General features: G+C 42.4%; 1 protein-coding gene across 7 annotated transcripts in view; it reads left to right on the top strand.

Annotated features, from left to right (window-relative positions):
• The window catches only part of LOC129764239 (nephrin), a 629638-nt gene that overhangs the window by 354665 nt on the left and 260242 nt on the right, over positions 1 to 14731 (top strand). For all 7 annotated transcript variants that reach the window (XM_055763127.1, XM_055763125.1, XM_055763126.1 and 4 more), the window contains exon 3: positions 14574 to 14726. In XM_055763127.1, the coding sequence (XP_055619102.1) occupies positions 14574 to 14726 (153 nt within the window). The remainder of the gene's footprint in view (positions 1 to 14573; positions 14727 to 14731) is intronic.

Below are 14731 nucleotides of genomic sequence, written 5' to 3'. Positions count from 1 at the left end.
CAGTAGCAGCAGCAGTATCACGTTGCCCTAGTGCCATGTGAGCTTTGCGTTCTCATCCACAGGGGGAGGACGGACGAACAGGGCCAGAGCGAAACGTAGGGCTGACAAAATCCGACGAACCGACTCGAGCCGGATCGGAACGGGAAGTATTCCGCACAGCTTTTTGCATCCACAGTTGTTGCATAATGCACTCACGTTGTGCGCCATTAGCTCCAGCGCCTGAAGTGTTGTTGTTTCCCAGAAACAAAAAGCCTGACTTCTTCCCGAGTACCACCCTCCCGTTGCATATACACATTGGTGTTTGTATGTATGGTGGGTCCGTACACATGCTGTCGGCCCCGGAGGGGTGGGAAGGTGAGTGGTGAAAACGTTCTGTTTTCCCATCATCAGGCCGGGGGCACTCTCCCCTTGCAGACAAACTGAACATCCTTCCGCACTTTTTGGTCCACCCTGTGGAGGCTATTATTTTGAACAACAGCATTTCCTCCGACGACGAAAAAAAAATCCGGAACAACAACGATACAGTAAAAAGTACATTGCGAGGCGGCAAATAAAAAGCAGCATTCTTCCTAGGCGAGTCTGTTTCTGAAGTGATATCTTCTCACTCCCGCTGTGTGCTGCTGTCCGCGTTATCAGCGCCGCTGCCGTCGCCGCTCTCCAAAAATAAATGGGCAGATCGCTAACACATATCCTGCTACGCCCCGTTCCGGCGCGACCAAAACCCAAAGCCAGGGGCCAAGACTAATGCATCCAATTTAATAATGTAAACAAAATGGATGCTCTCCACCCAACACAAAAAGCGCAATAAATTTACGGCTTCCTGTCTGTTTGTTTTGAACACCCACCCCTCCCCTCTCACGTTCCCGACTGACGGATGAAAACCGAGAGAACGGGAGGCAAAATGTTTGGCCAATTTAGTAACTGTCAACGCGAAGTCGGAACCCGGGACGAGCGGCCTGAGACGACTGTTTGACACATGATTTGCGATATTAGTTTTCATCACCCCGGTTGAATCAGATAACGAATTTGAGCATCCATCCAATGGATCACCACATTTGCCGCCGCCAAACCCGTTTGCCTTAAGTACAGTAATTTCCGGTCCCAATTCGCCATACAACACACGCACAGAGCGGTCGCGCGTCGATCGGTCGGTTCATGAATGAACAACGCCAGGTGTGTAGCAGCGGCAATCTTTTTGCCTTTTTTCCACGGTCAAGATTCGATGTTTTTCATTATTCCACCTTCCTACTCCATTGACTGGAGTTCCTCCATTCATAAATCACGACGACCGGGTCTCGACCGGATTGGGTACGAGATCGAGTTGAACGGCAGCACAGCAAGAGACAACGACGCGAAAAAAAAGCATGGCATTACTAAAACTCTGAAAACCGGTTTCTTGAACGCTTCGATTCGCAACGGTTCGACGTCTTGTGGGGATTCTTGAAACAGATGGTTGATCTTTTTCTGCGAGGTAAATGGTGTATGGTCGTTTCGTAAATTCAAGGGCAACGTGGTTCACGAATGGAGACGCCAAATACGTGGTGAATCATAAATCGTTGAACTATCGCGCCAAATCACACGCCCCCCATTCATCCACGGTCGGTATCAGATGTCGAGATAATGATGACCGGCGGACATAAGTTCACGTGCAATCATATTACAAAGTACAATTAGTCGACCCGTTGGGGATGAGCATGTGGGATGGCCCGACTAGCTATCACTGCGAGCAAATGTCATATGGCGTTCGCCGCCCCAAGGGATAATCTGGGTTCGTATTGCCTACATAATCATTTCGCATTCCGCGACAAAAAGCATCAATCGTATAAACGCCCCCTAGGGGGCAGAAGGCGAGCCTGCGAGCATGGAATGCGCGTAACACTATTTTAATAGGTCACTCTCGCTCGGCCAGATAACGGCGCCACAACTACTACACGGATCGGATAATTACGCCCAGGCCGTGATAACACCGTTGTCATCGGAAAATGATGATAGCGCCTCAGTGCGGTGCGATTGCAACACGTTTCAGAATTGTGAAAATGAATGCGTTGAATCTAGTACCGCAGTTATGTAGCGATCGGACGACCGCAACCTTCCAGAAGCTACAGCTCGAAATCCTGCTTTCTGAAACATGAAAGTTGGTAGCTTCTCGGTGGTGAATGCAATGTTATAGGGCTCGCGGGGTTGCCAACTATTATTTTCAAAAAGCAGGAAGAATGAAAATAAAAATCAGGAAGAAATTAGGATAGCTCACATTGGGTTGTCCGGAATGCTCGTCCGATTTTTGGGGAAACAAAAGCATCACCACCTTCGTCCCACCCAAAATTTATTTCTTGTTATCACTTCCACGTTTTCCTTCTATACGCACGTTCATGGGTCCAATCGCAGAACTGTTCATTGATTGATCTTCTAATCTACCTTCTAAAGGATTTGTCACATCAAATTGCATCACGGAAAAAAACGCTGTAGAAATTCGCCCAGTAGACCGATCCTTTTGAAAATTTTAGACAGTAAATTAAAACAGGAAGTGGGTTGTATCTATGGTATAACCGCAAGGGTGACGTAGGACTATCGTTGATTTAGAGATCATTTGTTTGAAGTTGAATCTAAATCCATCCTGAATGAATGAATAAATAAATATTTGGGTGACTTCAAAAACGAGAGTGTTACTTTGAAGACTCAAGGTTTTATGCATCCAATATTGGATACAAAAAACCTTGTTCTGAAGAATAATCTTCAGAAGCTTTCCTGTTAACTGCACTTGATTGACAAATCACAAAACCAAATGTATGTGGTCGCAGTATTATATGGATAGAAAACATTAAAATAAACTCGCTTGAATGTAATTTTCAATTTCAAAGGGAACTGGCAGATTATTTTTCAGCAACGATCATTTCTTTCCAGGTTTCCTCTCGATAACCAGCAAACGGAAAGAGTTGCGCGCGTGTATGTGTTTGTGTGTGGCGGCTGCTTCTATGTCTTCCCGAGGAACCGTATTTCGATGCTGATACTCTCTTGGTCACCTTCTCTTCTCCTTCTGATCGATCGGCTTTTCTGCGCTCCCTCACAGTTAAAACAAACTGATTGCATTTCAGGTCAGGTCAAGCCAGGTAATGAATACCTCGATCCCTCGCCGTTCAGCTCGTTCAGTAACGATGTTGTCTTGTCGATGTCCTCAGGCGTCGTGCACAAATTACGTAACGCAAAAATCCGGATTTTGAACCTCCCCCCCCCTTTCGTAACGCAATTTCCTATCTCTAATAAACAGAAAGTAACGTAACATCTAACCCCTCCCCCCTTATCGCGTTACGTAATTTGTGCACGACGCCTCACGAAAAATGAATGGGTTTCACCACCAGAATATCATTTCAGTATGCTTTTCGTGCGTGATTGAATCGAGAGAAGGTGTAGTTTACGATGGCAATTTGGAAGGCAAACTAGAGGAGAATGAACTCTCTGAGTATGAAAATTTCGGCGACTGAGCAATAATCGATTGAAAATTATATAATTTTGGCGATACGAAACATTTTCCGTTTTTCATGTTATGCATCCATTATTGGATACGAAAATATCCTACTGATGGGAAAGAATAATCTTCAGAAGCTTTCCAGCTAATTACACTTGATTGAAAAATTACGAAATCAAATGTATTTGGTCGCTGTGTTCGCCATATAATTAGAAAACATTAAAATAAACTCTTTCGCATGGATGTATTCTTCAATTCCCAGGGCACTGGCAGATTATTTTTCAGCAACGATTAGATCTTTCCGGAATTTTCTCGATGCTGTATGGCATCCAAACGAAAATTCTCGTTTCAGTTTGGCCTGCAAAAAACTTTTCTGAACTCTAGTCTATCAAATTTGGAGCCCTGAAAAGGGCCGTTCATTATATGCTAAGCTAATATAGCACCCTCTCCTTGGATTCGACGGGCCAGCTGAATGTCCTTGGGCATGATGTGACGCGTTTTGCATGGATAGCACACAAATTTGTATCTTCGAATTAGCCTCCTGCAGCGTCATAACCGCGGAACTTTGGAAGCGCAAGTCGGTTTTGAAGTCCTGAGCAATTCCACGATCCAAAAGCTGCAAAGGTAGCTTGCGGATCAGCAATTCGGTCGACTTCTGATAGCGATGAATTTCACGCAAAGTTCCTGGTCGATAGCGATGTGGCTTCTTCACCTATCCTGCGGCTGGTGCGCTTATCCGAGCTGCTTTCGTGTGCCTTACCACTGAAAGACTAACCTGCTATCTGCTTGGTCCCAAACAAACGAGTCGTCACGGTGCGAGAGTAGAGTAAGAAATGAACGAAAGCAAAGGAAGCGTCATTTTATAACCTGTTTTCGAAGCTATCATTAAGCTATTGAAACAATTTTCCGACTCAATAAATAGCAATCATATAACTCTTGGACATTTTATCTTTTGTATGAAATGATTATCACTGTTCCGTTGATCCGAAGCAGAATGAATCACGCTTAAAGAAGGAATGGATTTTTTCTTGGAATTTACTCAGCAAAAATAATGCCCTTTCCCAACACTTAAAAACGACAAACGGTAAACAGTTTCATCAAAGTGATTTCTTCGATATGGGGATATATTCACTACATCATGTCATGTATTTCATATTCTTCATTATGAAATCCATATCCATGGCACCTATCGGTATCGAATTATCATCGACACCGCGATTTTCGCAAAATGCTCCTTTCAGTTCGGCCTGTAAAAAACTTTTCTGAACTCTAATCCATCAAATTTGGAGCCCTGAAAAGGGCTCATTCGTTAGTCATTCGGTGGTAAGGCACACGAAGTCAGCTCGGATAAGCGCACCAGTAGCAGGATAGGTGGAGAAGCCACATCGCTATCGACCGGGAACTTTGCGTGAAATTCATCGCTATCAGAAGTCGACCGAATTGCTGATCCGCAGCTACCTTTGCAGCATTTGGATCGTGGAATTGCTCAGGACTTCAAAACCGACTTGCGCTTCCAAAGTTCCGCGGCTATGACGTTGCAGGAGGCTTATTCGAAGATACCAATTTGTGTGCTATCCATGCAAAACGCGTCACATCATGCCCAAGGACATCCAGCTGGCCCATCGTATCCGAGGAGAGTGTGCTATATTAGCTTAGCATATAATCAACGGCCCTTTTCAGGGCTCCAAATTTGATGGATTAGAGTACAGAAAAGTTTTTTACAGGCCGAACTGAAAGGAGCATTTAGCGAAAATCGTGGTTTCGATAATAATTCGTTACCGATAGGTGCCATGGATATGGATTTCTTAATGAAGAATATGCAATACATGACATGATGTAGTGAATATATCCGAAGAAATCACTTTGGTGAAACTGCATTATAAAATTATTTGTGTACGAATGCCGTAATCGATAGTCGACTCTAATTTGCGCTGGGTAATTTCCTCGGAGGACTCGATTCCTCCTTTGAACATTAATAATCTCTTTCTGGCAAAACGATGTGGTATGAATCACATTATTTGAATGATAGAATGAAGAAGTTTTCTGCCAATTTCCTTCAACCTCCAAACGTATCTTTCTCCCGTTTGTCGTTTTCGCGTTCGCTAATCCTTTCTCACAACACCCATTTCTCGTTTGAGAAATTGTTGAGTAAACATTGTTTGCCAGTGCGCGTAGAGCGGGAATTCCTAAAGATTCATTGCACCTCTAATAAATTGCCGAAAGACATGGTCTTACGTTGATCGCACTTGATTGAAAAAATCCAAAACGAAATGTATTTGGTCGCAGCATTATATGAGTAAAAAGCAAATAATCGCTCGAAAATGACTTGATTTTCGCTATGTGAAACATTTTCCGTTTTTCATGTTATGCATCCAATATTGGATACGAAAATTTCCACTGATGGGGAAAAAAATATTCAGAAGCTTTCCTGTTAATTGCGATTGATTGAAAAATAACAAAACCAAATGTATTTGGTTGCAGTGTTATATGGATAGAAAACATTAAAATAAACTCTTTCGCATGAATGTATTTTTCAATTCCCAGGGGAACTGGCAGATTATTTTTCAGCAACGATGATAGCAACGAGAATTCCGCGCGTGTATGTGTGTGTGTGTGTGGCGGCTGCTCCGATGTTTCAAGCGGAACCGTGGCATCACTCTCCTCCTGATGGATTCCCTTTTGGCCTTAGGTGCACAAACAGGCTCTTGGTGACACCGTTCATCAGCGTTTTCATGATAAACGAAATTAGCTTCACAACAACAGCGACAACATGCTCCAATCGCTGTTCAATCATAACTGAGTGGGTTTACGAGCGGCGCTCGCTTATATACCGATTGGTGATTTCAATAGCTTGTTTTGAAAGCAATTTTAAGACTATTGAAACAAGTTTTTGGATGAAAAAGTAACAAGTATATGACGCGTAGACATTTTATCTTTCAAATGAAGTGTTTATCATACCATTTCGTTCAGTTGTTTAGGAGCTATTAACGCTCAAAATCTCGGTCTCCAGCGTAACGCTTTCGTTCTCGAAACTTTGGTTTTACACCCCGGTATAGAAATGAAAGACGTAGTCCTACGTCAAAAACTATTAAGCAACTTTTGGCATTTTCTTTTTATTCATACTTCGAGCCCAAGCCCGTATGCTCGCACCTTCCTCTTTACCCGTCCATAAGGTTCTGTACAACGTCAGGTTGTAGTTTTTTTGAACCGAAATCCATTTTCTCTTGAAGTCCGCCTCCGATTTGACAACTTTTGGGTTCTTCCGGAGGGCCTGCTTCATAATCGCCCAATATACGTACCACTCCAACACGTCCTTTGAATAGTGGCACGAAGCGGGATCCGGCCAGAAGATGGTCGGGTCCTCGTGCTGCTTCAATAGTGGTAGTAAGCGCTTCTGTAGGCACTCCTTAAGGTAAACCTTCCCGTTTACCGTGCCGGTCATCATGAAGGGGGCGCTCCGCTTTCCGCAAGAGCAGATCGCTTGCCACACCATGTACTTTTTGGCAAACTTGGATAGTTTCTGCTTGCGAATCTCCTCCGGAACGCTGAATTTGTCCTTTGCGGAGAAGAACAACAGGCCCGGCAGCTGACGAAAGTCCGCTTTGAAGTAGGTTTCATCGTCCATTACCAGGCAATGCGGCTTCGTCAGCATTTCGGTGTACAGCTTCCGGGCTCGCGTCTTCCCCACCATGTTTTGCCTTTCGTCGCGGTTTGGAGCCTTCTGAACCTTGTATGTACGCAGGCCCTCCCGCTGCTTGGTCCGCTGGACGAATGAACTTGACAAATTCAGCTTATTGACGACATCCCGGACCGAACTTCTCGGATCACGTCTAAACTGCTTAACTACGCGCTTGTGATCTTTTTCACTGACGGAGCATCCATTTTTGCCGTTCTTCACCTTCCGGTCGATGGTTAGGTTCTCGAAGTATCGTTTTAGTACTCTGCTGAGCGTGGATTGGACGATTCCCAGCATCTTACCGATGTCCCGATGTGACAACTCCGGATTCTCGAAATGAGTGCACAGGATTAATTCACGACGCTCTTTTTCGTTCGACGACATTTTTCCAAATTTACGAAAAATTGACAGTGAAGCATGGCCAACGTGATCTATACACTCTTATCTGATTATAAGCGAAAGCTGAAGATATAATTCCTGAAAATTAAATTTCTACAGCGTTTTTTCCGTGGTGCAATTTGATGTGACACACCCTTTAAATTATTTTTTACTATCAAATTTCAGTACTTCTACCAGAACTCAACATTATAATATCAGATTATTTTCAGACACAATTCTCGTGCAAGATTTTTCATCCACTTGCAAATAACATATTTCTCCGTTACATTGAATAAATGTTTGATACTGAAAATATGATAGAGTGAAGACAGCCCTAAATCGGACAATTCATTTCTCTAGTTTTGCTCTTATCAACACATTCGGCGATCGATTTTTATTTATATAGATAGAAGACGATACAAAGATCAATTTCGTTACCGCAAACATCAAATGAACTAACAACGCTTGTCAATATGTAATTGTAGAACACATGTGAATTGAATTTTTCGAACTTTCCCATTTTTCTTCAGAGTTTTCCGAAAATTTTCAATTGTCATGTTTGGTTGAAATATGTGCATTATTTTTATGGGACATTAGCTAACCCGGCAAACTTCGTCCCGCCCATTTACTTGATTAATTCTCGAGTAATGCAGAAATTTGTGTTTTATTTGTATGGCAGCCACCCCTAAGAGAGGGGGGAGGGGTATCTAACCACCATAGAAACATTCATTGCACCCTAAAGTTTCCATATGCCTAATTTGGTTTAATTTGCTTGATTAATTCTCGGGTAATGCAAAAATTTGTGTTTCATTTGTACGGCAGCCCCCTCTAAGAGAGGGGGAAGGAGTATCTTAACACCATAGAAACATTTATTGCATCCTAAAACCTCCACATGCCAAATTTGGTTTCATTTGCTTGATTAATTTTCGAGTAATGCAGAAATTTGTGTTTCATTTGTATGGCAGCCCCCCCTTTGAGTGGGGGAAGGACTGTCTAACCATCATAGAAACATTTATTGCACCCTAAAACTTTCACATGCCAACTTTGGTTTCGTTTGCTTGGTTAATTTCCGAGTAATGCAGAAATTTGTGTTTCATTTGTATGGCAGCCCCCCTTAGAGAGGGGGGAGGGGTCTCAAAATATCACGAAAACTTTCCCCGGCCCCAAAAACCCCTACATACCAATTTTCATGTCGATCGGTTCAGTAGTTTCCGAGTCTATTAGAATCAGACAGACAGTCAGACATCACTCCATTTCTATATATATAGATAGATATATTTTTTTTGTTCAGCCCTCCCCCTGCCTGTGTCAAACCATCATAGAAATATTTCTCGTACCCAAAAACCCTCACATCCCAAATTTGGTTCCATTTGCTTGACTTATTCTCGAGTTATGCAGAAGTTTGTGTTTCATTTGTTATTGCACCCTAAAACGTCCACATATCAAATTTCGTTTCATTTGTTTGTTTAATTCACGAGTAATGCAGGAATTTGTGTTTCATTTGTATGGCAGCCCCCCTTAATAGAGGAGGGAGGAGTATCCAACCACCATAGAATCATTTATTGTACCCTAAAACCTCCACATGCCAAATTTCGTTTCATTTGCTCGATTGATTCCCGAGTAATGTAAAAATATTGTGTTTCATTTGTGTGGCAGACCCCACCCCCTCCCCTTCGAGAGGTAGGAGGGGTCTCGAGCTATCATAAGAACCTTCCCCGACCCCCAAAAACCCCTACATACCAATTTTCATGACGATCGGTTCAGTAGTTTCCGAGTCCATAAGAATCAGACAGACAAAAATAAATTTATTTAATTTTATAAGCTCAGTTTTCTTCCACGATCTCTCGCCATCTTTCACACAGTTTAAAAATGCCATCTCCCCGAAGAAAAAAATATATTTTTAATGCTGTCCAGAGAGTCGATGTTCTTGACCTTGAGAGAATTTCGCGAGAGACAGAACTTGTGATGTTCTGAAGATACAAGGTTCGTTCAACTAGTTCAGCGATACACAACTTTTGACGTAGAACTACGTCTTTGATTACTATATTGGGGGGTCATTCTACGAAATTGGAAATGAGGCATGTAACGATTCATTAAGGGTTTTCAAACGCATATTACGCAAATTCGTTATTATGATATATGTTCTGTTGTATACCATTAGACAGGAAATTTATCTAGATTTTTTTTCGCTTAAAACATGTATAGTGAATATAATAAAGAAAGTAAACAATTTGATGATTCAAATGAGTATGTTTTGTGATTTTACTAGCCACTCGTTCTCCCCCACAACGCAACGAGCAATCCTTTTGCCTACATACGGGCGTTAGCCCACAATGTGAATCGAAGCAAATTATGAATTACTAGCTAACCCGGCAAACTTCGTTCCGCCCATTTACTTGATTAATTCTCGAGTAATGCAGAAATTTGTGTTTTATTTGTATGGCAGCCACCCCTAAGAGAGGGGGGAGGGGTATCTAACCACCATAGAAACATTCATTGCACCCTAAAGTTTCCATATGCCTAATTTGGTTTAATTTGCTTGATTAATTCTCGGGTAATTCATTTGTACGGCAGCCCCCTCTAAGAGAGGGGGAAGGAGTATCTTAACACCATAGAAACATTTATTGCATCCTAAAACCTCCACATGCCAAATTTGGTTTCATTTGCTTGATTAATTCTCGAGTAATGCAGAAATTTGTGTTTCATTTGTATGGCAGCCCCCCTTAGAGAGGGGGGAGGGGTCTCAAAATATCACGAAAACCTTCCCCGGCCCCAAAAACCCCTACATACCAATTTTCATGTCGATCGGTTCAGTAGTTTCCGAGTCTATAAGAATCAGACAGACAGACAGACATCACTCCATTTTTATATATATATAGATAGATCCATTTGCTGATAATAGGCATTTATCAGTTGACAGAATAAATTATCTTGGAATGATCTTAGAGATAATCTTGGATGATTTTACTCTATTATTCCCAAAAATTTGACGAGAGCCTGGCTCAAAAGGTTAAACGTGATAGGCGATAGAGATTCTAAGATAAGATTGATGTTCTTCAGGTTGCAGTCCAATCAATTCGTGCTCAATCCACGTTCTATCGTGTATGCCCCGCTACTAACAGTTTAGGTAATTGTGTTCTAGGATATCATGATATCAAGCTTGTTGTTTAGTAATGTAAAAATGCAATTGATGTGGTTGCTGATTTTGCCGCTGATTTAGATGTTCGAAAGGCTATACTAACTCATGTCAAATCATGATAGCTTAAATAGTCGCGATCTTAATATTATGTAAACCAAAGGTTTTTCCTTAGAAGTAATCTCTACATATATATATATATATAAATGTTCTGTTCGTTTGTGTACGCGTCAAAAACTCGAAAAGTGCGGAACCGAATTGAGCTCTAAGTTGGACACAATATATAATCCACTTCAAGGAGTGTTGTTACGGCATAAAAAATTGGAAAATTGGAAGAAAAATGATTTTATATATGACCAGAGTGCGTTTCTGAAATTGAGCTTCTAATGAAAATCGACTATTCAGTAATGAATATGTGTTTTTTGTGAAGGCATTTTCAACGAATTTAAACAGAATTTTCTGTCGGCGCTCTAAAATCGCGGTTTTTCTACATAAAAATGACTCCTAAATTAATATTGTATATGTTTAACAGCCCTAAAAAAAGTGTATTGCCAGATACATTTAGAGGTCTTTGATTAGGCAAAATAGTTAAATAATATTCCAAGTGTGTTGAAAAACATATTTGTTGTTCGTGGCAATGTGGTTGCCATGATTCAATAAAGGGTTAATATACCAATATTTAAAAAAAAAATCAGATTTGAAGTTGTTTCCAGCAGAACTGGTACCGGATTGTGTTACATTTACGCATTTGATATATAAAAAATGCCTACTACTGTCTGAAGGCAGAAGGTATGAGAAATTGCTTTTTCGTTTTTCCATCACTTTCCAAATTTTCTCGCAGTTTCTCATCGATCTTTCTTTGGGCGCAGCCGAACACAAAAAAATACAGACAGCTCAAATCAAAACGATCCGTTCTCTCCAGGACATTCGATCCGTTGTGACAGGAAATGTTAACACTTTTAATCCTCCTACTGCTAATACATCTCGTATGGTTGTTACTTGGCTTGACATTTTTCAATTGTTCGGTAGGTAATTTCAAAAAGTATCTAAATTTCAGTTAAATATTTTATGAAATTAATTTTAGCATTAAGTTTGTCAGGGAATGCACAAAACGATTGATGCAAAATTCTCGCAAATGCAGTAAGATATTTCTGAACAATAAACGCTCGAGATTTGACAATTTTCCTGATGCAACCGATTTACAGCTTTTCTACTTGTACCTCCAACATGTTTCCGAAAAATGTAATCCTAAGCGTAAGCTTACTTTTCTAAAATTGACGCCTTGTGTTCATTTTTGTTTTAATTTCTCTCGCCCGAATGCTGCCAACTGCCAGCCTTGATAACGAATGGTAAATTTCTCCAAACCCCCCACAGAAAGCCGCCGAGAGGATTTCCTCGGAAGCTTGGAAATTTCCCAACAAGTTCAACGCATTTCGAGGGCTCCACTGCAAACAGCACACACACACACACACACTCCCGTCGACGACACAAATCACCCAAATTTACGAGATTTTAATTTAAAGCAAATATCATCTCGGCCCCGCCTTATCCCTGGCCTGTAACGCTTCGTCCCCTCACTCTCTTTGTGTTTCAGTCTTTGGGCTTCAGTCAGCACTTCGGAAGCTGAGAATGCTTTACCGCCTTTGTTTGGCCAACGCTCACCGGCAACAGAACACGCGCAGCCGGGAAAACTCCCTCCGGGTCTGGCCTATGTAGATAACATTAGACGTAGGTTCAGGTTTTGTAATGTGTAATGGAGGGGGCCCGGCTGAGCTCTGGGGAACCAATTCTGGCTTGCTTCCTCTTTGTTTTCTGCGTCTTACTCGGAAGGAAGATCTCCATGGGGGTATGCTTAAATGCTGCTGCCAGCAGCGGCAGAGTAAGCGAACCAAACGGGTGGCCCGGGTGCATGGACTGAGTTTCATGTACTGTTTCGATTGCTTACCAAACCACAGGCGGGTTCCGGGTAGAGGCAGCCAGCAGAGGCAGAAGCAACGGAACTCCGGCAAACACTTCGAAAGCGCTACTCTGTTTGTCTTTGATTAAATGCAAACTATAAATTCATTTATGTGTCCTCCTCTGATCTTCCAGCTGAATGACTGGAGCAGATCGGGATACTCACCCGGAAGAAATTGGGAAAGCAAATATTTGCACAGCCCATCGATTTTCGGTTACGCAAAGTTGTGATTAATTTTTTGTAGGGTTGAAATAGCACTCAGGGTGAGCTCGATCAGAAATCGATTTCCTGTCTCATTTGAATGATTGAATCGTCAATCCATCGAAAAACGAGGGAAGATGGCCGACGACGGAGAAGGTCGGAGCGCTGGGAAACTACTAACAAACATGCAAATGAGATTAGGATCCACTTTCAGCTGTGGCATATGAGTTTCCTCTTTGGCTTGCTTTTTTTTTGGTTTCGGAAGGGAGATTTTTCAGCGAACAGTGTGACACTGTTTCATAGTCCATTATTCTCCACATCCATCCGGTTCCCATAGTTACCGGACAGCAGTTCTTCCAGCTTGCTCTCTATGCTTTCGGCTTAGAGACCGATTGCGAAACGGTCAATCATTCGTAATTGAATATTCGATTACGGAAATCCAACAGATGGATGAAGCGAACCGTTTCCCGATGAGCTTCGGAGGATTTTAATTGCGCAGCGAGTTTGGGACGGGGGGACGTGTCTGGTGGTGGGAAGTTTGAAGTGGTCACCAAGGATACCTTCGTTCGAGAAATGATATGCTTCGTTTCCCAACGGCTATCTATAGTTTCCTTTTCTCCGGATGTGGGAAAAATGAAAAAGATGCTCTTAAAGTAGTTTTTCTGTGCAATTAATGGGCGAATAGAAATAAATAAAACAATCGAGAGAACTCATTAGACATGAGTTACGCCACAGAGTTACGACTGGCAGGAATTTCGAGTGGAACCCATCTAGACAGAGCCTCCGCTGAGGGGGTCGAGATAACGCAGGGATGTTTATTGCATGTTGAATCTAAATAATTAAAACAATAATCTAGTGCTGGGCCCCGGCAAGTGGAAACACTTTCCAGCGCGGGGCGAAGCGAAGACACCATTAACTTCGGGTGGACGGGAGGAGTGGTGGGCACAAAGTGAGCCGGAGGAAAGGCACGCAAAGCCCGCCGGAGATAGACTCTCCGGCGAAATTCGCTCGAAAGTATTTTGTTTATGAACGCGCGATAAATTCTGCTGCAATAAAAAAGTATAAATTATCCTCGCAGATTAAATCGCTGGAAGTGTTTGGCCTGCGTTGCGATTTTGCGTTCGCTTTTCGCGGGATTTAATTTTAATTACAGGAGAAGAATCATCGCAAGTGGTATGTTTTCCGCATTTTTGTTCCATACAATAATAGCAAGCGGAAATACTCGGACCACTCGAGCGAGGAGGGATGCTGCTAAACGATGTGTAATGGGGCATTGGAAGCAAACTTTTGTGATTTCAGTTAACTCGTCGTTCAACTAGTTAGTTCTCACTCACAGCAGTTTTCCCATCCAAATGCAGGAAAGGCAAATGACTGTCCTTACCTGTCCTTCTCTGTTATTCTATCCAACTGGTTCGGGTGGCTTATCGAGACCCCCGTGCACACCATGCATGACCGAAAATTGCAAATAGAACAAAAACGATTCTTCCGATGGACATCGTTCGTCGACTGAAAGTCGCCTAATTGTATTTTAACTTTCTCCAATTTTGGAAAGGGAATCTCTCTCCGTCTGCGCCGGGATCGGTCGAGAAAAAAATGCAATGCAATAGCAAATGCTGACGCTTCCCTCGGAAGTTGTTTTATCAAATTATAAAACTTCACGGTGGAGTCGTATGGCTCCACCGAATAGATTAAATCAACTATTTTTAGCAAATTTTAGTTACTCAACGATTGTTCTTCTCTTTTTTTCCATGTTTCATTCCAGTAATACCAGCCCTGCTCGTCAGTGGCCAGCAGCAAAAGTTTCGAGTGATGCCTCGGGATCTGCAGGTGCTCGAAGGATCCGAAGCGTTGCTGCGATGCGAAATTCACAGTCTGGCAGGAGCGGTGCAGTGGACCAAGGATGGATTTGCGCTGGGTAAG

This window comes from Toxorhynchites rutilus, chromosome 2 (genome assembly GCF_029784135.1).
Source record: "Toxorhynchites rutilus septentrionalis strain SRP chromosome 2, ASM2978413v1, whole genome shotgun sequence".
Taxonomy (NCBI): domain Eukaryota; kingdom Metazoa; phylum Arthropoda; class Insecta; order Diptera; family Culicidae; genus Toxorhynchites; species Toxorhynchites rutilus.
Note: the sequence above shows the minus strand (reverse complement) of the source record. Positions and strands in the feature narration are given on the sequence as shown.